General features: G+C 36.5%; 1 protein-coding gene across 2 annotated transcripts in view; it reads left to right on the top strand.

The window, feature by feature from the left end:
• Window positions 1-3,721: 3,721 nt before the first annotated feature.
• Window positions 3,722-25,575, top strand: part of LOC115213543 — a 58,116-nt gene continuing 36,262 nt past the window's right edge. The window contains exons 1-4 of one of the 2 annotated variants that reach the window (XM_029782576.2): window positions 3,722-4,324; window positions 16,912-17,185; window positions 20,740-20,853; window positions 25,134-25,277. In XM_029782576.2, the coding sequence (XP_029638436.1) occupies window positions 3,878-4,324; window positions 16,912-17,185; window positions 20,740-20,853; window positions 25,134-25,277 (979 nt within the window). In that variant the 5' untranslated portion in view covers window positions 3,722-3,877. The remainder of the gene's footprint in view (window positions 4,325-16,911; window positions 17,186-20,739; window positions 20,854-25,133; window positions 25,278-25,575) is intronic. The other variant, XM_029782575.2, reaches the window with a different exon arrangement.

The following is a 25,575-nucleotide window of genomic DNA, read 5'->3' on the forward strand; positions in this document are numbered from 1 at the left end:
TAGTCTTCCAAGCAATAACAGAGGTATTCAAGACAGGAGCTCCTCTATGCTGATGACCTTGCTCTCATAGTGGAATCACTACCAGAACTAGAGAAGAAATTTCAGGTGTGGAAGCAAGGTTTAGAATTGAAGGCCCTTAGAGTCAATGTTGCAAAAACTAAAGTCCTAGAAAGTAGGAAGGCAAACACATCACAAACCCCTTCAGGTAGATGGTCCTGCTCGATCTGCAGAAAAGTTGTAGGTAGAAACTCCATAAGATGTGCCCAGTGTGAGCTATGGATGCATAAGAGGTGCAGCAACATCAAAGGAAGGTTAACCGGGATGATAGCTTTTGTGTGTGGCAGATGCACAGGGGCAATAAACTCCGCAGATGCTCAGAAAATGGATTTTATCACATGCCGGGAGAGAAACAAGAAGTAGTTCATAGCTTCTGCTACTTAGGCAACCAAGTCTGTACTAGGGATAGATACTCGGAGAGTGTTGCCACTAGAATAAGAATACCCTAGTCAAAGGTCAGAAAGCTCCTACCTCTACTGGTGACAAAGGGCCTCTTGCTCACAGTGAAAGGTAGATTGTATGATGCATGTGTGTGAACTGCCATGCTACACAGCAGTGAATCATGGGCCGTGACTACTGAAGACATGTGTAGGCTTGAAAGAAATGAAGATGGTATGATCTGCTGGATGTGTGATGTCAGTGTGCACACACAACAGAGTGTAAATGCCCTGAGGGAAATGTTGGACATAAGAAGCATCAAATTGGTGTGCAAGAGAGACAACTGTACTGGTATGGTCATGTGAATGGATGAGGAGAGCTGTGTGAAGTGTCACTCCCTAACAGTGGAAGGAATTCGTGGAAGAGGGAGGCCTAGGAAGACATGGGATGAGGTGGTGAAGCATGACCTCTGAAAGTTGGGCCTCACAGAGGCCAAGACCTCTGTGATTGAGAAGACCTGGCAAGTAAAGTGAGATCACTGCCATAGCCTATACCAGTGTTGCATAACCAGCCCATTTAAAAAGTACCACTGAATCGTCGGGTGACATGCCATGCTTGGAGAGACCTATTGAGTCAAGTAAAATCAAAAATCAAATCACAATCAAATGGAAATTGTAGTTGTGGCCATTGCAAGTGCCACCTAACTGGCTCTCGTGCTAGTGGCACGCAATAAGCATCATTCATGCATGGGTCGTTGCCCATGCCAGTGACACATAAAAAGCACCATCCGAACGTGGTTGATGCCAGCCCACCCCACATTCGGAGTGATTGATGCTAGGAAGGGTATCCAGCTGTAGAAACATTGCCAGATCAGATTGGAGCCTGGTGAGGCCTCCTGGCTTGCCAGTCCCCAGTCAAACCATCCAACCCATACCAGCATGGAAAACGGACGATCAGAGATGCTATTATAATGTGATAGCTTTTAATAAATACTATTTACAAATGTTAGAAATACTTGCATTGATAGGTGAAGTCCTCAATATGTGTGTAAGTGGCAAATCAGTTGTCATTACAGCATAGGAGAAAATGCTTTACAGTGTTTATTCCTACTCTCTGTGCTTAGCATTCAAATCTTATCATAGCATTTAAACCAAATTTTCTCAAAACAACTTGTCCGACCGTCCCATAGGCCTCCCCTTTGAGAAATACCACCAAAATTTGAGACACCAGCAAAAGAAGAAATAAAGATAGATTTTTTTTCTATTCCAAAGAGAAACGATTTCCCATGGCTTTATTGATCGCATTCTCACCTGGAATCGATTTATGTAATTTTTTCAAGACTTAAACACGCCCTGATACTGTCGGTATCTACATATCAAATTTGAGCACGATTGGATGGAGGATGCCCGAGATCGTAGAAGCCACATACACACACAGAACGGATTTTATATAAGATATATATATATATATATATATAGCTTCTTTACAACATCTGGATCATCTCAAGAGCTAGGATTTGTTAACTCAGTGCTCAAGAGTTTTGGACTGGCTGCTAATGAGACAAAAAAAATGTTGGCAGAAAATTGTCAGAAGCCACTGAGAAAGCCAACCTTTCCATCTGGCTCATGAGAGAGGATGAGTGATACAGCAAGAATGAGCAGTGAGGGTGGTAGAAACATCTGGCCCAGAGGTGCAACATCTAACTCAATAAACTTTGTGTTGTCTGAGAGTTTTGTTACCTACATCGATCAGTGGCCCCAGGCAGCTCTGGCATAATGGTGGAAGAGGCTGAAACACCAACAGAACTGTTTCACTGCCTGAAGAGACATCAGCTCCTGCATTCAGAGATGGAATACAGCAGCACCCTCGGCACACGTGTTTACCCTAAATGTAATCCTTCACGACTTTTAGTTTTAAATTTTACACAACTCCAAAGCAGTGCACTAACAGAATTGTTCTTGTGCTGGGCCAAATGCTTACCGTTATTTTTACTGACTTCACGTTCTGAGTTTAAGTTCCACCAAGATTGACTTTGCCTCTCGTCCTTTTGAGGTTGATAAAACATTGACACCAGTTGAGCACTAGTGTCAATGTAATCGACTTACCCACTTCCCCAAAATTGCTGGCCTTGTGCCAAAATATGAAATCATTATTAAGTAACTTGCTCTGATATCAACTTGATTACAAACACCAGATCTTTTCGGTTTGAACGGCAGTTTTTTCTAGCGGTGTCATATGAAATTGTCACCCATAATTATGACCCTAGTATCAATCTATTGCATTTCAATCTGTTTTAGGGTTAGGAGTGGGGGGAAGGGTATCTTTTTTTCTTCACAAATGTAAATAAACCCAATCTGTTTCTTAAACGAGGGACATATTCATACGGCACAGAATGTTTTTTTTTTACCTCAATAGACATCAGTGATTGGTTGAAATTGCAGAAAAAAACACAAATATAGAACTTTCTCAATAAAGCCAAGAGAAAAAGATGTTTTATAAACACATTCTACCAGTATACGAAGTTTAATATCTTTTAGTTACCTAGAAATTATGTTAAAAACTGCCGTTCAAACCGAAAAGATCCCAAACACCAAACAACACACCAAAAGTAATTTACTTTCTATAATCAGGAAGACTGTTTTTGCATGTATGCTCTCCCATCTGCTTGATATATCTAAAATAGTTTACATTTTAGATTCTTCAAGAGTTATCTTCCTTCTTTTGTATGCGTGGGCTGTTCTGCTAAACCCATATGTGAAAGAATATATTTATTTTTATTTTCCTGTGTATTTTATTCAAATAACTTTATTTGTGTTCAAGGCATACAGGTGTATAACCGCAAAAGAAGAATTAACAAATGAATTTGAATATAATGTTTATAGATATACTAAGACATCTGTAAACATTGCATCACATTCTATTTAAAGCCATTACCATTTCCACAGTGCGGTTAAGAAATGAATGACAAAAATATCAAAATATCAAAAAAATATTCATGATTATATATGCAATTGGCGATCTACCCCTTCTTTTCTCTCAACCATTAAAAAATTAAAATTTTGTTTAATAAAATTCGATTTATTGAACCGCAAAATTAAACGAAACACAACTGTTTTATTATATGTGAAAAAGGTCAAACAAAATTTTTTTTTTTTTTTACATATTTGAACGGAACCCTGTTTTTTTCTTGTTTTCTATTTTGATTTTTATATATGTGTAAAATAAATAAACAGCAAAGAAATTAATCTGTTTTCCTTTGTGACGTATGCTTGTGATTTTCTTCGACGTTATTTTCATTCCGAAATGTCATTTCCAATAACTTCCGGTAACGCATGCTCGCGTCTCCAAAAATGGTTCCGTTCGTCGACTGTCTTGTGTAATGCCTGTCTAATTATTGCTTATGAATTATCCATAATTTGTCCCTTTTTTTAAATTTAAAACAATGATGAAACCTCTTTTTATCTTTCCGTGTATATTTTTATACTGTTTAGCTTCAGAATTTATCGCTGAGGACTTTGAACAAGGACCTTCTATAGCTATTAGGTTGAGTAAGAGACTGGAACGATCGAAGCGGGGCCAACAGGATTTGTTGCAAAACAGTGATGATGCCCAGAGTGAAACACAAACACCCACCAAACAGGCAGATAATCTGCGAGGAAATATAAAAACACCCGATCGGGATAATTCGGGTACGTTATCCGTTTCTGGATCACAGGCTGAGCATGGCGTCTGCTACTATAACAAGAATACAAGCGTCATCATCAAAACAAACAGCTCTCTGACAGCGGGAGCAAAATTCATGAAATATGCCCAGGCTGTCAATAGTATGGACTGTGCCAAAAAATGCTGTGACACAAAAGGATGCAATGAAGCTATATTCGAGAATAAGGTAAATGTGCATTATATATATATATATGTTTATATATTCATTATTATTTTTTATATTGAGGATATCCTAGCACAACATTTCACACACCTTTATAATCAAGTCAATGGAGGAGCCACTTCTTAATCGTGCAACCTGTCATGCATAACTGCCAAATATCACTCAAAGTACGCTTTTCAATTACGTCTTAAATAAGTAAAACACACTATAAATGAGGTATAGAAAGGTGGGCTAATTGCTTATATATATATATATATTAGAGCAGTTTGCTTTTGCTCTTATATATATATATATATATATAATATATATATATATATATATATATATATATAAGAGTAGTTTGCTTATGCTCGATGTAATTCATCATAAGAAAGGATGGGTGAGGTCACGAAAACAACTGTTCTGTTTGTAGAATAGGTCCAACAGCTTTTTTTTTTCAAGTCGTCTCATTCAGTGATATGGCGATGTTATTTATACATACACATTCTCTCTCTTTCTTTCTAACGAATATACTTGAATACATATTTTGCTCCTTTCAGGGACAAAAATTTAGATTATCGAAAGCTGTACAAGAAAATTATTTACATAATTACAATGCATTATCACGATCACTACTCAGACCAATGAATTAAGGCCTCTACGTAGTTGCTCGATATGCTGGAAATAACAGAAGAATCTCCTTTAAACCACGCCTTTACTGACTTAAACAAGCAAGGATGTATTTTATTAGGTAACCCAAAATATATTGCACGAAAAAGAAAGGAAAATAACCCAGTATGTTCAGGGTTAGAACACCCTTAATTGATCTATTCGGTCGAAACTGATATTGGGCTACACATTATAAATTACACACTTCTATTTTCTCCGTATAAATACATTCTTTTTTCTACGATACATCAATTCGAACTCTCTCTGTCTGTCTATCTATCTATCTATCTATCTATCTATCTATCTATCTATCTATCTGTATATATATATATCCCTCTGTCTTTCTCTTTCGTATATACATATACACATTTATGTCATAGGAACCTGTCAGTTAATATTTCAAATCTTTTGTAATCGATCACATATGTGTTTATGTGTCTTATTACATCGCTCCCATTTTTTTCTGCTACTGCTAGATATGCACTTGTCCCGGAGATTCTCTTCTTTCATTTTTCACTAACTGTAACAAGGAAAGGAGAAATTTCATGGATCCATTTAAGCATCACTAACCACCACCACCACTACCGCCACTTCATATTCAGAGTGAGAGAGCTTGTGTGTATGTGTGTGAGAGAGAGAGGGAAAACACATACGGAGCTTTATGAGTGGAGTCATTGCATAAATCTTTAATGACCAGATGTGCAATTTTCCATATTAATTTCTATTATTAACAAACATTGCCAGAACCACATACTGCAGTCATGTGTGCTCAACTATTGTTCGTAGATCTCGTCCATCCCCCAGTTGCAAGCTCGTTTTACAGTAACTACCTGATGCTTTTTGTGTGTGTGTGTGTGTGTGTGTGTGTGTGTGTGTGGACGAACCCATCTGGTTTGCAGTCTAATTAGATTTCCATTCCAGTTGTTGCTTAGCCCCTTGGTCAGTGCTGATCAAGTTGACCTATAAATCAAAGGCAATCTAACCATGACCATTTCTTCAATATTTTTTTTTTCAAGCTTTGGTATACTCTGAACTATATTATCGATTTGAGTCCTGTATTTTAAGGCAGAGTGGCGTGATTTTGGAGAGATTTTATTGCTATTTTAGCAGCGACCATTCTGAGGCTCTCTTGTTGACTCATTCAATCCAAATTACATTGTCAAATGGCGTTACTACTCTTGATTTCTTTTTGCAAATGATGGTCAGATGTTACATATGGAAGAAAATCATAGGTGCTTGCAACCAAGCTGCAAGTAGGCCCAATTGAGGAAATTATTTTATTTCATTTTATTTTTAGCTATTTTGGTGTTTTGCATTTGTCTAGATCAGATGGCGCAAAGTGTTGTGGTAACATTCCTGTATTGTATTAGTGTATCTACGTTTTCTAAAAAAGATTTGAATATTACATAACAGATGCTGCTGGATGAAAGCAGGTTTTGACCATGCATTACATCCTAACATATTTTGGGGCTTTTTCTTGCACTTCCGTATGCCTCTAAGTTGTAGAGTTAGTACATATCTAACTTCATTTTGCATCTCTGGTGTGTCTGACATTTGAATGCTTTTTCATTTACATTATAGTGACGAATCAGATTTGACCAAAATAACAAAATTTGAAATGTTGTCATCCAGGGAATTATTATTGCTGTTATTCATAATGACTGGATAATTTCCAGAAGGTTAATCTTAACGGGCACCAAAAGAGGGAGATCTAAATATGGATCCTCTTTTGACTGGTTTTGGGTTTTTTCTTCTTTTATTTCCATTGTTACAGCATTGTACAGCATTGCCTGTCATGACTGTCTTTTGTGCAATTGGGAAGCCACTGTATTATGATTTCCACCTGCTACAGCTAGCAACCAAATCTCCAATTCAGATTTTGTTGTTTCAAAAATGATTGGATACATTAGGTAATGTAGTCTTAGATACAGTGTTTGAGTAAAAAATAGTATGGTCATGGTTGGAACATCTTTCATTATAGTCAGCTTGGCCATTGCTGACCTGTGCTTAATAAACTAACAACCTTTCTCACTTCTTTTTTGTTGTCTTGGCTTTAAGTCTCTGACTTGACATTTGTGTCATCTGAATAGTACTCCAAATATATGTTTAATTGATATATAGGCTTGCCTGAATTCCCTTATCTCTTCTTAGGGCTTACCATACTACATGGTCACAATCGTCACTAACCCCATATATTCTTAAACAAGCAATGTCATCTACCATTCTCATCCTTAAGCATTTGACTTGAATTTTCTATGTGCAATATCATAAGAATATTTATGTATTCACACAACCAAATAGCAATAGCAGTGAAATCACTCTCAAATCAAATTCTGCCATCTTAACATCACATCACTATCTCCTGTACAATTTATTTTCTGGAAATTTCAATTTATTAATTTCTAGAAATTTCAATTTATAAATGTCAAAATTTCATTGCCAGCCATGAGCAACTGTTGACTCTCTTGGAATATTATTTTCACCTTGAAACTGTTGAATGAAATATTGATTTTTCTATCAGGAAAAGAATCAGCTTTAAGTGAGATGTAGTTTGTACTTTTGCCATGACAGAGTACTGTTGATGCTCTCTTCCTAATGAGATAACTACAGAAATTCTCAACCAAAAGCAAGCTATTGTACCTTGCATTTTTTAACCTGAAGAAGGCTCATGATAGGACACCATGTCCTGAAGTTTCATGGTGTATGGTATAAGAACACCAGATGTAATTGAACTGTTTGTGAGAGCTGTGCAAGCCATATACAAAAATGTTGTCAGAAAGGTGAGAGCTAGAATCAAGTTCAGCTGAGAATTTAACGTGCAGGTAATTGATTGTCATGGTTTGGTTCTTAGACCCCCTCCTGTTTATTATAACTCTCTAGAATAAGAATAAGATGAAAGAAGTTCAGAGAACTACTACCTCTGTTGGCAGTAAAAGAACTCTCTCAGAGTGAAAGCTAGATTGTATGCTTATGTGAGAACGGCTATGTTACATGGTAGTGAGACATGGGCTCTGGCTGCAGAGGACATGTGTAAACTGGAGAGGAATGAAGGTAGTAGGCTTCGTTAGATTTGCAACATCGGTGTGCATGACCGACAAAGCACAACTGTTGAGAGAAAAGTTAGGCATGAATGGGATTAAATGTGGTATGCAGGAGAGGAGAATGCATAGGTTTGGACATGATACGTATGAGTGAAAACAACTGTATACAGAAGTGCTTGTCACTGAAAGTGGATGGTATCTGCAGAAGAGGGAGGCCCAGGAAGATATGTGATGAAGTGTTGAGGACTGATCTTAGGATGTTAGGGCTCATTGAGGAAATAACAATGGACCAAGCTGTTTGGCAATATGAGGTTCTTCCTGTCCATGAAACTTAATGGTAGAAGATTTGTGTCCCACCCACATGTAACAACACACTTTTGCTGCTGCCTACTCTCTCTCTCTTTTCCTTGGCCACACTCTCTCCTCTTCTTGTTTTACCTCTGACTAGGTAACCAAGTATCTCCTTTACATCAGCACACTTGTTTCTGGCCTTTTTCTTGTACCTCTCTCTCACTCTCTATCTCTTTTCTCTTTCTCTCTCTCACTGGATAACCATTTACCTCCTCTATAGCAAGACACCTATTTTTGCCTCACTATTTCTCTGTTACACTCTAATCTATCATCCTCTGACACAAGTTCCCTTCCTCAAATGCTCTGCCCCTCTCATAATTCCTTGTCTTGCGAGTTACCTGGTCATCTTGCCAGTGCTGGTGCCACATTAAAAGCATTTAGTCCACATCGTAATGTGGTTGGCATTTGGAAGGGCATCCAGCTATAAAAATCATGCTAAAGTTATCCTTGCCTGTGCTAGTGCCACATAAAAAGCACTGAGTCCACTCTGCAGAGTGGATGGTGTTAGGAAGAGCATCCAGCCGTAAAATCCCTGCCAAAACAGACACAATAGCCTAGGGTAGTTTTCTAGCTGGTCAGCTCTTGTCAACTGTCCTACTTATGCATGCATGGAAGATGGACATTAAACGATGACGATGATGAAGAAGCAAAGCCTACAATCAAGAGGCCTTCAGGAGAGAAAACAGAATTTTACTATCATCTGGAAAATGGCCATACTCAACATGCAGAAAAGGAGTTGGTAGGAATTACATATAATGTACCCAGTGTAAAGTATGAGTGCACAAAAGATGACAAAGATATTCATATTTAGCAGCTATGCTGTAAGAGTACTCATGAAATGAATTATTTCAATTGTTTGGAAGAATACTCTGGAAATAGCCTTAAAAAAAAAATAGAGTGATCCATACACTTTTGATGTCTCTAAAAGCTTAAACTCATCATCCTTTGCCAGCCTCTTGTTACATATAGATTACACTATCTCCTAAATTGATGTTCTATTGATTTTAAAATCTGAATCAATTCAAGCTACAGTAATTCTGATTTCACCTTGTATTCCTTTATTTTCAAACCTTAAGTGTTGATTATGAGTACCCTTTTCTCTTACACAATAAAATATCTATCATGTTCATCTATGTAGGTTGAACTTCATCGGCCAGCTGGCATTTTAGCTGTGGCCATTTTGTCTTTATTGTCTTTATTTAGATCCCTCTTGTCCTTAGATTTAAAACTTAAGCAAGTCACCCATTGTTAAAGATTATTGAATGTTTGAAGGAGATTTGGTTATTCCATTTTAGATTAAGGATCTATGAAGTTGTGTTTTCTTGCTCAATTATGCCAGTCTTAGTTTAACTTTCAACCTTTCACTCACAATACAAGAAACCATCTTAATGCTCTGCATCATAACAGACCTCTCACACACATGCACACACACACACACACTATTAAGGATCTATGAAGTTGTGTTTTCTTGCTCAATTATGCCAGTCTTAGTTTAACTTTCAACCTTTCACTCACAATACAAGAAACCATCTTAATGCTCTGCATCATAACAGACCTCTCACACACATGCACACACACACACACACTATTAAGGATCTATGAAGTTGTGTTTTCTTGCTCAATTATGCCAGTCTTAGTTTAACTTTCAACCTTTCACTCACAATACAAGAAACCATCTTAATGCTCTGCATCATAACAGACCTCTCACACACATGCACACACACACACACACACTCATCGACCTTCAGTCTTAATCCCTCCCATCTGGACCAATAAAGGAACCTTGGCATGATTCTTGTTCTCCTAAAAATATCCTATCATATGGGGTTATTAAATCACTTAGGATAGTACTCATGACACTTTCATGAGCATTCAAGATTGGTAGCAGAAAGTGATCCTCAAGCAGGAGACCTCACCCAGATACTTGCAGCATGTGTGTGCTGTGTTAAAGGCACCTAAGAACCTGGTGGTGGTTTTCAACCTAGCAAAGATCAAATTCTCCCACTCAAGAATAGGAATGGCTACTCCAGCAGGCTTCCACACTGATTCTACTCAGTCTTTGGTCAGTTAAACATTCTAGTAGAAGACACTGGTCTAAAGTAGTACTGTGCTGGATTGAACATAAAATCATGTAGTTGCAAAGTGCTTTTCTAGCAGACTTAGAGACCTCATTGACGTTTTTTATTGGTTTTCCTAGTCTAACCATCACCTAATATAATTATCTGGCAATAACATCTATTGCATTTTACTAATAGATGGAAACCTATTGTTGCATTATATCATTATTCATAGAACATTATATTAAGAACAAAGCAATCAAATTGTCATTAAAGGATATGTAATAAGAGATAGTTTACATTCTTTTTCACTTATAACCTACCACAATACAAAATCCAATCACAATTAACAACCTGGTTCATCAACTTATTGAAATTTCTAAGCTTATAACTAATCTCTAATGAACTACAGCATAAGCTGTATTGTGTTCCAGCATTATTAAACTGTTTTATTTAAGTAGTGTTTATCAACAGAAATCTTGGCAAGTTTCATACAGCAATACCTCACTTCACAACCATCCATTTAATAATTCCCCAGTTTAATGATTTAAGAAAAGAAAAAAAAACAACATAAAATAAAAACTTAGTTAACTGTGCAAATAAATGATAAGCATTTATAATGATTGCTTTCAGAGTTTAATTACCACATGAACATACTACATTCATATTCTCTTTACTACTCTTTCATCTTAAAACTTTTTCATTAATCCATCTTTCCAAATCATGGTAGCTGATTTCTAGCTAAAGCTAGTGTTTTAGCATAATATAACTAACAAGAATTGTCACCTATCAGATAATTATAAATCTAGTGTTGGAACCCAAACTGAGTTGCAAAGAAACATTCTGTAATGAATGAAAAATAACTGGAAATATTTGATTGTTTATTATTTATGACGTATTTAGTTAATCCAACCATTGGTTATCATCATCATCATCATTTAACGACCGTTTTCCATGCTAGCATGGGTTGGACGGTTCGACCGGGGTCTGGTAAGCCATGGAGGCTGCACCAGGCTCTAGTCTGATTTGGCAGTGTTTCTACAGCTGGATGCCCTTCCTAGCGCCAACCACTCCGCAAGTGTAGTGGGTGTTTTTTACGTGCTACCGGCACAGGGGCCAGAGCAGGCTGGCAAACAGCCACAATCAGTTGGTGCTTTTATGTGTCACCGATACGGACGCCAGTCAGGCGACGCTAGTATCTGCCACGTTCAGACTATTTTATTGCACCTTATTTAATAGTTTTAAAAACTTCTTACATCCAGTCTCATCAGCAACAATGTACTCACCTTCCATATAATATTGTTTCTATATGAAATTGCCTCTGACTTAACGATCTCTCACGTAATGTGTAGACACTTAGAACCAATTGAATCATTAAGTCAATGTATTCCTGTACCCTCAAAGTTCATCATGTGGATATTTTTTTTCTCTTCAAGCAAACAATTAGAGAAGTCCAAGTATTGTTGCAATGATCAGTTATTAATTAAACCAGTTTATTTTACTGTAGACATTTTTAAAAACAAAAGAATTAATTTTCATATAAAGTCTTTTTTTTTCTTTTACTATATAAATAAATGATTTTAGTTCATGCTTTCTGCAAATACACACAATTAAGAACAAATTCAAATAGCTGAATATAGTTGAAATGAAATTCCTAGTTTTCCAAATACGCTAATAAACAATATTTGTCTAACCGTTTCCTTTTCCTAACCTTTTCATATTTTAGCAGTAATTAATTCAGTAAAATTATCTAATTAATAAAATATAACCTTTGTGTTGTTTTAGAAAGTCACTACAATACAAATTGGAAATAAAGGAGTGTAAACAAACAAAACAAAAACTAAACTTGACATTTTCCTCTTATTTTCCAGTATTTTGACTTCAAAAAACATTTATCAAAAGAAAATTGGGAGTTCAGTACAAATCTACATAATTATGTAGGGATGAAGGGTCCAATATGTGCAGCTTTTTAGTGTTATCCAATTAGTGTCACACATCTCTTGCCTTGTTGTTGATGGTGAGATTTATTTTATTCATAAGAATAGCTTCTTTTTTCCTCAGATTTCCAGTATTCCATTCTGGGGTTTTGATGATCACCACTATATCCTAGTTATAATATTTCTCCAAATGTTTTTTAACGTAGGGAGCATTTACATGAATGTGTTCTTTAACACACAAAATGCAATTTGTGAATGGGGCTACCAATGTAAACTTACCCAGATTTATTCCTTACTATGTTGTACATCGTATAAACATATGTTCACATTGTTATTAGGGTAGTTGACCAGTGTACATACATTATTGCTGTGGGGTGAAGCTGGGAACTACACAGTCATTGTTTTCTTAGGAATGGCCCAAAATGCACCATTTGTCCCTCTCTACTTATCATCTAACAGATTGTAGCTGTGGTTCTGGCAATGAAGTGTGGCTGCTTTAGTAAGAGCTGTCACTGAAGGTGTGAACTTCAGAGTTTATTACCAAGGCAGTGTCTTACCTATATATATACACCTCACTTGGATTTTACCACTTCTGAGGTTCCACTTGCTATGAAACATAAGTAGCCTGGATTTTCCATACTCCATTCTGTAACTCTTGTATTCTTGTTTGCACACTTGCCTACCGTGGAATATAAAAAGAACTTTTTCTCAGCTCATCGTTCTTTGATATAGAAAAAAATTCCGCAACCTTCCATCTCAATAAACCACTATTGTTTCTGAAAGTTGCTTTTTTTATATTCACTGTGGATTGCTTGAAGCTAACTTTCTTCCTACACTTTGATCCCTGGATCTTACATTTATATATATATATATATGAAAAGTTTATGAATTATAAGAAAAATTAGAATAATGTTTTATAATAAATAGGCTAAATTATCATAATTGAAGACAATTTTGGAGAATAAAATTATAGGTTGTTTGTCATGTCCAAACAATATTACGTTGTTGTTTAGCTCTGTGTCAGTCCTGATTAAGCAGACCTGTAGTCACTGGCCTTCCAGTCCTGACCACCCTATTTTTTAAATACAATATATATATATATATACGAGCAAAACATGCCCCCATCCAATGGACAGTGCTGAATCATATCTGCTGAATAAAAAGCAATCAGTATTTTCTTTTCATTAAAAAATAACTAAGCATGCCTTTATTTTAATAAAATTTTTAGTTTTGTTAAACAAAGTTAAGGCAAAAAAATTCTTGAGAAACCAAATAGGCTTTCCTTCCTTCACGCCAAATTTGAAGAAAATATCTCTTTTGCATCTTACCTTTTTGGTCTCTTAAATATACTGCATTTTGTGGTATTATTTCAAACTATACGGCCTTTCTTGTGAAAACTGCATGTGCATTTTTCTCGTGTACGTGTAGTATCGATTGCAACAGCTTCATCAATTGCATTCTCACCTGGAATCGATTTTTGTAATTTTTTCAAGACTTATACATGCCCTGATACCGTCGGTATCTACACATCAAATTTGAGCACAATCGTATGGAGGATGCCCGAGATCCTGGAAGACACACACACACACAGACAGAACAGATTTTATATAATATATATATATATATATATATATATATATGACTACATTATTAAATGTGTCTCTTTTTAAGATGATAGGGTAAGATTTGATGACTACTATTTGTAACAAGTCAAGACCTTCTACTATCGCTCACAATATTGTATTATTATTGAAAGCAAAAATTGCAAAATAATATATTTTATGACAGAAGTTGTAATTGATCCATTGTGAAAAAGTCATAGTTCTGTCATAGAACTTAGTTGTATACTAATAGAAGTTTTATTCTGTAGAGGCTTTAGTTAGTTCTGATTAAGCACACCTGTATCACATGGGTAATAAACTACTGTCTCGTTAATGACTTGCCTTGTTCTCAAGAAGACCCATCCACCACAGCAGAAGTGTTAAGGCTGCCCCCTTTGATAAAGGGGATTGGCCTTCAAGAATTCTGTGTCTGTGCCATTTACAAGCGCTTGTGCTGGTGCCACTCCAGCCATAGAAACCAAGCCAAATCAGACTGGAACCTGGTACAGTTCTCTGGATTACCTGTTCTGGTCAAAACACCCAATGCATGCCCCAGCATGGAAAGCAAACATTAAAAGATGATGATGATTATGATTGGCTACATGTTTCATTATGTTAAATCCCTCAAATATAAATCAGCTATAGGAAAGTTCAATATCAGACTTTATAATCTACTAAATACATTTTAGTTATTTCATCTGTGATAGAATTTAATTAATAGACCATACTCCCACTTAAAATTAAGTTATTTAAATTCAGTTAAAAACACTTTGTTTTTTCAATAACCATTCTATCTGTATTTTTCATGCTAGTTAAGAAAGAAATAGTGACATATGATTCCATGATATAAGATGGGCATCATCATCTTCATCAATTTTACATATTCTTTATCAGGCTTATAGGTGTTGGGCAGGTCTTCTCCAACGTGTCTCACTATTTCTTGTGTTCCTTTGTCATCACTTGCGAAAAGTGGTTGGTTACTGAAAGAACATCCAGCCTGTGAAACAGTGCCAAAATCATGAAATACCATATATTCTTTTCTACTCTAGGAACAATGACCAAAATTTTTTGGGGAGAGGGTCAATCGATTAGATCAACATCAGTATGCAACTGGTGCTTAATTTATCGACCCTGAAAGAATGAAAGGCAAAGTCGACATCAGTGGAATTTGAACTGAGAATACCGCAAAGCATTTCGCCCGGCGTGCTAGCATTTCTGCCAGCTCACTGCCTTATGAAATACCATATATTGATAAAACAATAAAGATATATTTAACCAGCTACATGGTTTATTGAGAATCTCTCCAGTTGATTATTCAAGTTTTGTAAAGATTTGTGGCATAATAATTGGGTGGTTATAAAAAAAAACAGATTCTGAGATTCAAAATAAAACTGATCACAAAATATTTCATGTCTACTTTTTATAACAACAGAAGGTTTCTGGAGTATATTCTTTTGGTTCTTGTATTTATTAGGTATGTGCTCAGGTTATATGTTAGATTTTTCAATGATTTCACAAGTAAATAGAGCTTGATACCTTTGCTTTCCTTATATTTCATTGTCATTCTTTTCGTCTTTGGGACTGATCATGAAACAAATGTCTTTGAATTGACAGTATAACTGTCGGTGACAGTATAAATGGCGGTGCCCCAGCATGGCCACAGCTCGTGAGCTGAAACTAGATAAAATAAAAAATGAAATAACTCACAATGTCTGAATTGTGATTAGTTTATGTCATTTTACATCATTCTAACTCATTGCTTGTATTGTTATTATTTTTAAGCACAGAAAAAAAAGTTCAACTTCTCTTATTATTATTGGATCCTAACCCAATTCCATTCACCTTTTGTAATTATATATCCTATGGTTTTTATTAAAAGTCTTTATTGCTTGTTATTGAGACCTGTTGAACGACATACCTGTGATTGTTTATTGCTGTGTAAAAAAAAAAAGGAAGTTAAGAAAAAGAACATTGAGAGGTCTCTTTTTCCAATTACAATAAAAAGAAAATGTGAAGGAGCGTTTTTATGTGCAAGCATATGAACACATTTCAAGTGGAATAGAATTTGGATGCATTGACAAGTCATTTGCTAATTGTTTTTGACAAGTAAGCTATAGAGATGAAATTGGGAAAATGAACAATAAGGATTAACCCTTTCGATAACAACCCTCTTGTTTTAAAGTATCTATATTTTATGAGAAAACTAATTCTTCATTAATACCAGCTTAATTAATATGGAAAAGTGTTGTGTTACTATTTCATAAGAACTATGTTATCAGAAGGATTAACTGGTCGTATGTAGTAAAGTGGAGTAAAGTAAAAAAAAAAAACCTCAAGTAAATAGGCAATACAGGAAGACTGAGAGAAATCAGGAGAAATACTTTATTAATGATGATAAAAAAGAAAAACTTTTATTGTTGCTACTGCTGATGATTGTGATGCGATAGATTCACTGTTGTTGTTACTGGCTATGGTCATCATCATTGTTCAACCGTGGTTGAGACAATGGAATTTACCATGCTACGCCAGGCTTCATGGTCCATCATAGCATTATGGAGGTCCTGTTGCTGGATGCCTGTATCCCTGGAGATTACATCAGGGTAGGAGAGTGTGCACCCTCTGGTATCGCGAGTAGATGGCTTCCAGAGGAGAAGAGTAGAAATTGCCTCGTTTTCAGCTCTACAACAATGTCCAGCAAACTGGACTCTCCTACCTTTCACAAGAGATGACACAGGTGGTAGTTTCCCATATATTTGCATTTATATATTTGGCTATGGTAGTGGTGGTCGTAGCAACAGTTTCACTATTACTGCTGATATGATATGGTAGATTTTATTATAAACCATCTTAAAACATTGTCACAAAATGCATTTCCTTTATTCTTCTAAGATTAAATTGTTTTGCTCTTCACGAAAATTGCTTTATTTTTTTTTTTTTCATACTATAATTTTGCAGAAGGACCACAGCTGTTACCTTTTTGACTGTGGAAATCCAAGTGTTTGTGTTTTTGCCCCACACAACAGCTACATCTCCATGAATTTCCAGCAAATAAAAAATAAAGTGGAGACATCTCACGCACACCTTGCAATCAAACATGAAAGTGAACTGGCAGGCCTCGATAACCAAGGCTCTTCAAAGGACTCTATAGTACAAAGTACCACAACTACAACAACAACAACAACCCATACTACATTCCAGCCTACTACTTTGAAAAAAAGAACAAAAATAGGTAACCAAATGTTTATTTATTTTGCTATAGTTTTCTTTCTTTATTCTATGTACTTTTGCATGCTACATAAAAGCGCCCATGCACATAAAAGCACCTGTGTGGAGTCACGTAAAAGTGTTTGTACAGTACCCATGCAGTGCCATGTAAAAGTGCCTGTGCAGTGCCACATAAAAGCACCCAGCACACTTTGCAAAGTGGTTGGCGTTAGGAAGGGCATCCAGCCATAGAAACCAGGTCCAGTCAGACTGGAATCTGGTCCTGGCTTGCTAGCTCTGGTCACACCATCCAGTCCGTGCCAATATGGACAACAGATGTTAAATGATGATGATTGGTTTCAAATTTTTGCACGAGGCCGGCAAGTTTGGGGGAGGAGGTAAGTTAATTATATTGACCCCAATGCTCAACTGGTACTTATTTTATTGACCCTGAAAGAATGAAAGGCAAAGTTGACCATGGCAGAACTTGAACTCAACATAAAGACAGATAAAATGCTGCTAAGTATTTTGCCTGGTGTGCTAACAATTCTGCTCCTGTTTCTTTTCTTTTTTTTTTTTTTCATTTATACTACATTCTAAAGTAACTGTCAAGGCCCTCTCTTACCCTTTTGATATCTATCCACATCTGATAGATTCCATGATACAAAACTGTTTTAAAGTGTTCATATTCAAATATAAAATTTCTGTCATGATTTTAGTTAAGAACCTTTGTGCTAGAATTTTTCTCCAAACTGCAGCATACATATATATATGAGTATGTGTGTGTGTGTATCACCAATGGGAATCAAAATGTATGCTGACTGAAAATACTTTGCAGTATCTAGTTTCACATTAGTTTCCTTTTGTACACCTACTTAACTCTACCTTTCATCTGCCTCCCTGTTTGATAAAATGCATCAGAAAAAAAGGAGTTTGCCAATGTTCAGCATCGTGAGGACCAAAGAACTGAAGTATTTTGGATTGCAAGACAGTGTGTGAGAGAAAATTGCGATGTCATAGGAGAGAAATGTGTCTGCATGGATGATGGTGCACTTGCTTTTAATGAGTCAACAAAGAAAGAGGCTTGGAGATGCCGTTATGAAAGACTGCTAAACGTGGAGAATGAATGGGAAGAGGAGAGTCTGCCAATTGAGGAACCAGCTACCTATCGACAGTACCCTGGTAGATAAAGCAATTAAGGATATCAAGACAGGGAAGCCCCTGGCCCATCAGAAATCACTGCTGAGATGCTTAAAATATCTGGTGGTGTGGGTTATGGTCTAGTCATATATATTGTAAATCAGATGGCTCATGAAGGAATCATACCCAATGACTGGTGTAGCAGCACCATAGTCAACTGCTACAAAGGAAAAGGTGATACCTTAAATAGAAATAATTACAGAGGTATCAAATTGTTGAATCAGGTGATAAAAGTTACAGAGAGGGTCATAGCCCAGCTAATTAGGGAGAGAGTTAGTCTATATTGGATGCAGTTTGACGTTGCATCAGATAGAAGCACCAATGATGCTATATTTCTGGTAAGGCAACTGCAGGAAAAATACCTGCCTTGCTACAAGTAAGGTGAGGGTGGGAAGTACAGCGAAGAATTCAGGATACAAATAGGGGTTCACCAAGGATCGGTGCTCATCCCCCTCTTGTTCATCATAGTCCTTCAGGCAATAACAGGAATTCAAGACAGGCTGCCCTTGGGAGCTCCTCTATGCTGATGACCTTGCTCTTATAGCTGAATCACACCTGAACTAGAGAAGAAATTCTAGATATGGAAGTATGGTCTAGAATCAAAGGGCTTTAGAGTTAACCTAGCAAAAACCAGTCATAGTAAGTAGGAAGGCAGACAAATCATAAATTCCTTCAGGTAGATGGCCCTGCTCAATCTGTAGAAAAGGTGTAGGTAGGAACTTCATCAGATGCACTTGGTGTAAGCTTTGGATACATAAAAGGTGCAGCAACATCAAAAGAAGGTTAACAGGGAAACTAAATTTTGCATGTGGAAGGTGCACAAGTACAATCAATGCTGAAAATGCACTGAAAATAAATTCCATCAACTGCCAGTGAGGCAAGCTAGATGTAGTAGATAGCTTCCATTATCTAGGTGACCAAGTTAGTAGTGGAGGTGGGTGGTCTGAGAGCATAGCTGTGAGAATAAGATTAGGCTGGGCAAAGTTCAGAGAGCTCCTACCTCTGCTGGCAACAAAGGGCCTCTCTCTCAGAGTGAAAGGAAATTGTTTGATGCCTGTGTGCAAACAGCTATGCTGCATGGCAGTGAAATATGGGCTATGACAGCTGAGGACATATATGTGTAGGCTTGAAAGAAACGAAGCCACTATGCTTCGCTTGATGTGCAATGTCAGTGTGCATGTTCAATAGAGTGTAAGTATCATGAGAGAAAAGTTAGGCATAAAAAGAACCAGATGCAGTGTACAAGAGAGATGACTGCTGGTATGGTCATGTGATGTGTATGGATGAGGACAGCTGTGTAAAGAAGTGTCAGTCTCTAACTGTGGAGGGAACCTGTGGTAGACGTAGACCCAGGCAGACATGGGACGAGGTGGTGAAGCATGACCTTCGAACTTTAAACCTCACAGAGGCAATGACTGAGACTTTTAGTGATGTGCTGTGCTTGAGAGGACTTGTTAAGCCAAATGCACCCATGCTAGTGGCATGTGAAGATCATCTTGCCTCACGGAGGCAAAGTGGCTGAGTTCCTTTCAAGTGTTGGGTTTCACAAAGGCAATGACGAAGACCTTTGGCATTATGTTGTGCTTGAGAAGACCCTTCAAGCTGAGCAAAATTGCAGTCATGGCAGATACCAGTGTCACACAAATTGGCACCTCTGCTGGTGGCACATAAACACACCCTGATATCATGCTAATGGCACCTGTGCCGGTGGAATGTAAAAGCATCCATTACATTCTCACAGTGGTTGGCATTAGGAAGGGCATCCAGCCATAGAAAACGCTGCCAAATCAGACTGGTGCAGCCTTCTAGCATGCCAGCCCAGTCAAACCATCCAACCTATGCCAGCATGGACAACAGACATTAAATGATGATGATGACAGTGTATTGTGGTAGATAGAGTCATATAAAACCATGAATGCTGTGCTCCAGCATGGCTTCTGTACAGTAACAGATGCTACTAAAAGAATGAAAGAATTGTGTTTGTAGCACATTTCCACTTGCATGTCAGAAAGCACTGTTGGTTCATTATTTTTTTCTTTAATGGTTTGCTGACTTCCACGATCAATAACGTCAACATTAATATTCATCTTAAATCTTTGCAAATCAACAACTGTGCAGATGTTTGCAGAGAGGGGATTCCAGAAGAGTGACGTCCTGGGAATGATGGATTGGGTGTAAAGGTTAGCACAGTGCCTGGTGGAACACAATATGGGAAACAGGAGAGATGTTAAATACTTTATTCATGTCACTATTTAATATATGTTTAATTTGATATAAATATTTTTTATACACCATATTTATTGATATCCCCATTTAGTGTTTTATACACCATACTGCCATTTTTAATTAAAATGGATTTGTGCAATATTTCTATTTTAGTGTCTCTTGATGATGTGTGTACACCAGCAGATGAATGTGAGGATAAACATGCAGAATGTATTCAAGAGAAATGTAGGTGTCAGGAGGGCTATATCATCAAATATGGAATTTGCAGTGAGTATCCCTTTTCAGTTCAATTTTGCTATCAAGACTCATGACTTGGAATATTTATATAGAATAATTTCTTGGAATGAAAGAAAAATTACCATAATTGCTTTTTAAATATCAGTCTTTTTTTTATTGTAGTTACCATTGTTTTTGTTATTTAGCCCCTGATCATTTCTGACTGAGCAGACTTATGATAAACAGTTGTTTCCATTCATGACCATCCTAGTCTTCAATCAGGCATTGCAGATCAAAGGCTACATTTTTCAGTGCATCTCTTTCTTTTCAAGATGGTAGAGGATAAAGAGGGACATATGCTACTATTTCTAACAGATCAAATGGCTATGTAGTGATACTCACATTGGTTCAATAAACATTTTTATTCTTAGACAGAATGGCTGATTAGCAGTGTTATGGAATTTTCCTGATCTAATTAGTAGTTTTATAGGACTTTCCTGGTTTGATTAGCAGCCTTGTAGGACTTTCCTGGCTTGGCTAGTGGTTTTATGAAACCCTCCTGATGTAATAAGTGGACTTATGAAACTCTTTTGCTGTGGTTAGTGGTCTTATAGGTATTTTCTTGGTCTATGAGGGCAAAATATTCTGTAACATTCGTAAGATTATTGATTAGCTTTCACCATTATATAGAATAGGAGTAGTGTTGGCAGAGATAGAATCTAGGAGAGAAAGTGGTAAGTATAGGCTCTTTGAAAGAGGTGGAATGAAACACATAATGTTTAGGAGAATGTAGTAAAGTAAAGTAATGACAAGTAAACCCAATGTGATATTGGGCAAGTACAGAGAGGAATAGTATATTAAGAGGTGTAGAGAAGTAACAATATCCCAGTAGGTGGTCAGTTATTAGTAACTTTATGGTGGTAAGTTTGTCTAACAAGTAAATACATTTTCTTTTTGTGACATGATCTGACACTTTAAAACATGAGGTACATATTAGATTTCCAAATACAGGACTACTTTTACAACATGGATAAGGAAAAGACATTATGAAGCTTTATAGCTGCTTAGGACTAAAGTATATATATATTTTTTATTGCTGAAAAGGAAACCTAATCTCCTTACTACTGTTTTAAAGACACCGAGATTGCAGGCTTTTGACAAGTTATTACTAATGATGTTACTAGACCTGGTGTGGAATTTGGTATACTTATAGTATTGAGTTAATCATTAGCTGGAATCATTCCAGCTAATGATTAACTCTGAAATTAATCTGAGTTAATCTGAAATACTCAGATTCTGAAACACCATTTTCTGGAAAAGAATATCTGTCTTTGAAACATTGCTAAAAAATTCAAGATATTGGAACTTAGAATGTCTTTTAGTTCTTTACTACAGGAAATCATGTAGACTATTGAAGGGTTGACTATGAATGACAACTGCAATTGATAGATAAGAATGGAGTTTGACATTATTATATAACAGAGCACAGGTGGCATGTGTAAAAAGATTCTAGCGAGGTCATTGCCAGTACCACCTGACTGGCCCCCGTGCCGATGGCACGTAAAAAGCATCCACTACACTCTCGGACTGGTTGGCATTAGGAAGGGCATCCAGCTGTAGAAACTCTGCCAGATCAAGACTGGAGCCTGGTGCAGCCATCTGGTTTGCCAGCCTTCAGTCAAAATCATCCAACCCATGCTAGCATGGAAAGCGGATGATGAACGATGAGAGCATATATTATTTATTTTATATCAAAATTTGTGAACTATATTATAGTTGGTTGTGGGTTCTAGGGACTAGTCCATTGAGAAGCTGTGTCAAGAGAGTGTCTGGTAGTTGATACAAAGAACTTCATTCTCACAAAGAATTTTGTTCAAAGAACACCTGTTCTATCATTGATGCTTACATCTTTTGCTGACAAGTAACAGCAAAAGACATTGATACACATGCGCGTGCGTGCACACACACACATGCGCACACACACAATATGGGCATTTGTACAGTTTCCATCTGCCAAATTTCACACATTGTCTACCTGCTGCTACGAAAATCTCTTGCCAAAAATGTCTTGCAGTGGAACCAAATTTGTAACCACATAGCTATGTTGTAGACCACAGAGTTATATATGTACTTGGTTGAATACAGAAGGAGTCATTCATTTGTTAACTACTCCATGTTTATCTGCAGTTGACACAACATTGTTATTTAGAGTTCCTCAAATCTTGGAATATTCTTTTTAATTTCCTTGATTTTGATTTTTCTAGAATCTTCACAGTTTTCTTGAAGGTACTAATAAAGAAAACCTCTGAGTCAAAGCCTACCATCAGATAGTTAGGGTTTTAAGTATGGAGAAGATACTTTTTAGCTGGTTTGTAATGTCTTATTGTCTTCTGAAGTTCATTCTAGTTTGTATACTGCTGTACTTTAATGTAAGATTAGATTTTTTTCATTACTGGCAACGAGAATATCTGTAACAGTGTTACAGCCTTATCTCTCTGTGATTGTAGAAAAGAACTTCAGTAAAAACAAATTAAACTATAAAGATTCTAGAAATGACTGAACTTAACTGCACTTACATTTCTGTTTTTAATATCAGAAACAATATCTACTCTGAATTGGTTCCTTATTAATCACAGTTCGCTCAGATCCTATATTATTTTGTCTAACATCATAAATTCATATTTATCTTGGCTATCTTAAGTTAGAGTCCAGTCTTTCCAAAATATCTTTATTTTCTGCTGCTAGTTTGAATAAACTTGTTTTTATCTAGGTCACTTTGAAGATACCATTGTAACTAGTTATGCAAGTTTGGTTGAACTTATGACTCATTACATGGTGCCTATTTGGCTGAAAAATATTCACTATTATTCTTCTACAGTTAAATAATAGTTAGATTGTTATGTGGCTGTTGCAAAATACATATCACTGCTTGCATAGAAAAGTGAATGTGCACCCATCACATTATGTAGTAGATTAATGGTTCTCAAACTGTCAAATACCAACCCCAGCCACCTACCAAGGTGTTAATGAAATTTTTTGCCCACTCCTCTTTTTATGATGAGAAGACAAAATAGAATTCATTGACTAAGAGAACAGTCATTGAAAAGGTTGCAGATAGCAACAAAAGACCTTTGGACAACAAAAAACAAACAAAATCAGACAATCAATTAGTTAACTGGATATTTAGCCAATTGACTGATAATGAAGGAGTGGAATTGAACCAGTGTGTGTGTTATTAATACTGGCATAATGACTTTCCCTAGGCACAACAAAGTTTTGTTTTGTTTTAGTATTTTGATTAGGAAGGTAGTATCTGTGATACTTCACAGGGCTCTTCAAGACTAGTGGGAAGGAGGGAGGAAAGTATTTTCAAAATGGGCACCTGGCCTAAATGCTTGCAATAGAGTTGACTCCACTAAAGGCACCCAAGGTGCCAGGCTGGGGTGTTAGAGTAGGTAATGGATTAAGTCTAGTTTTCATGTAGGATTTGAATTCAGAATGCAAAAGACTGGAAGAGATACCATAAGGCTTCTCACCCAACACCTTAACAGTTCTAGACTGGTACTTTTCCATTGACTCTGAAAAAAAAAAACAAAGCAAGGTTGACCTTGGTTCTATTTGAACTCAGAAAGTTGGAACAAATACTCTGCAGCTCTAATGACTTTGCCAGTTCTGCATTCATATTATTGGTCTTCCTTCACTGTGAGGGTGGACAAGTTTTAAAAGTTTAAAACTATCTCCTCTACTGCACTTGTTTCTGTCCCTCTATAATTTTTTAAACTTCTCATTACCTGGCATAAAACTACTTTCATTAATACCCCTTGCCCCAGTTGAGGGGTCTTGTCTTGCAAATTACTTGTTGACTTCACTTGTGTTGGTGCTATGTAAAAGGCACCCACTACACTCTGTGAAGCAGATGACATTAGGAAGGGTATCCAGCCATATATACCCTGTTAAAGCAAATATTGGAGCTTGGTGCAGTCAACTGGCATGTTGGCTCCTGTCAAATCACCCAGCCCATGCCAACATGGAAAATGGATGTTAAAAATGATAATAATGGCAATTAATCAACTTCTTTCTCTATCTTCCTGAACCCCAACATTCACTTACAGATAGGGGCTGGCCCCTTCTCTGAGAAACACTGAAGTAGACATTTTTTTTTCCTCTGGTAGAAATTCTTTGTTAATTGACTTAATGGGTGGGATAAACTTAAAATTGAAAATAGATTTATATTTGGATGAGCAAAATACATTTTAACCAGTTGTTATATTTTACAGGAGAATATTTTTGCTAATGATAAAAAGTTGTGTTATTATTGCTTATATTTTTAGGAAAACAATGTGACAAACATCATTTTGAGTGTGAGGAAAGAGGTTCTAAGAGTATCGGTGTAGAATGCATTGAGCTGGCGAATGTTTGTGATGGAGTACCTCAATGTGGTGATGGTTCAGATGAGTTTGGATGTTCTTCTAATGGTAAATATTTTGTTTCTTATTTTTGCCTCTTCATTTTTGCCTTAGTTTAGCTAAACTAATGTCAAAGTGCTTTCTCGTATCACGTTACTTTTTTTATTTATTCATTTTTTTTCCTTTTATCATTCTCTAAAACTATGTTTGTTTTTTATTGTCATATATTGTAAATATTTTGTTTGTTTTCTTATTTTTTTTTACTTTAATTTGAACTTAAAATGGAATGTTGCATGTTGATGCATTCTGAGAATGTAACGGAACCATTGGTCATAACTATCTTCCATTTCCTCTTTCAGTATTTATA

Source organism: Octopus sinensis, linkage group LG6, assembly GCF_006345805.1.
Source record: "Octopus sinensis linkage group LG6, ASM634580v1, whole genome shotgun sequence".
Taxonomy (NCBI): Eukaryota; Metazoa; Mollusca; class Cephalopoda; order Octopoda; family Octopodidae; genus Octopus; species Octopus sinensis.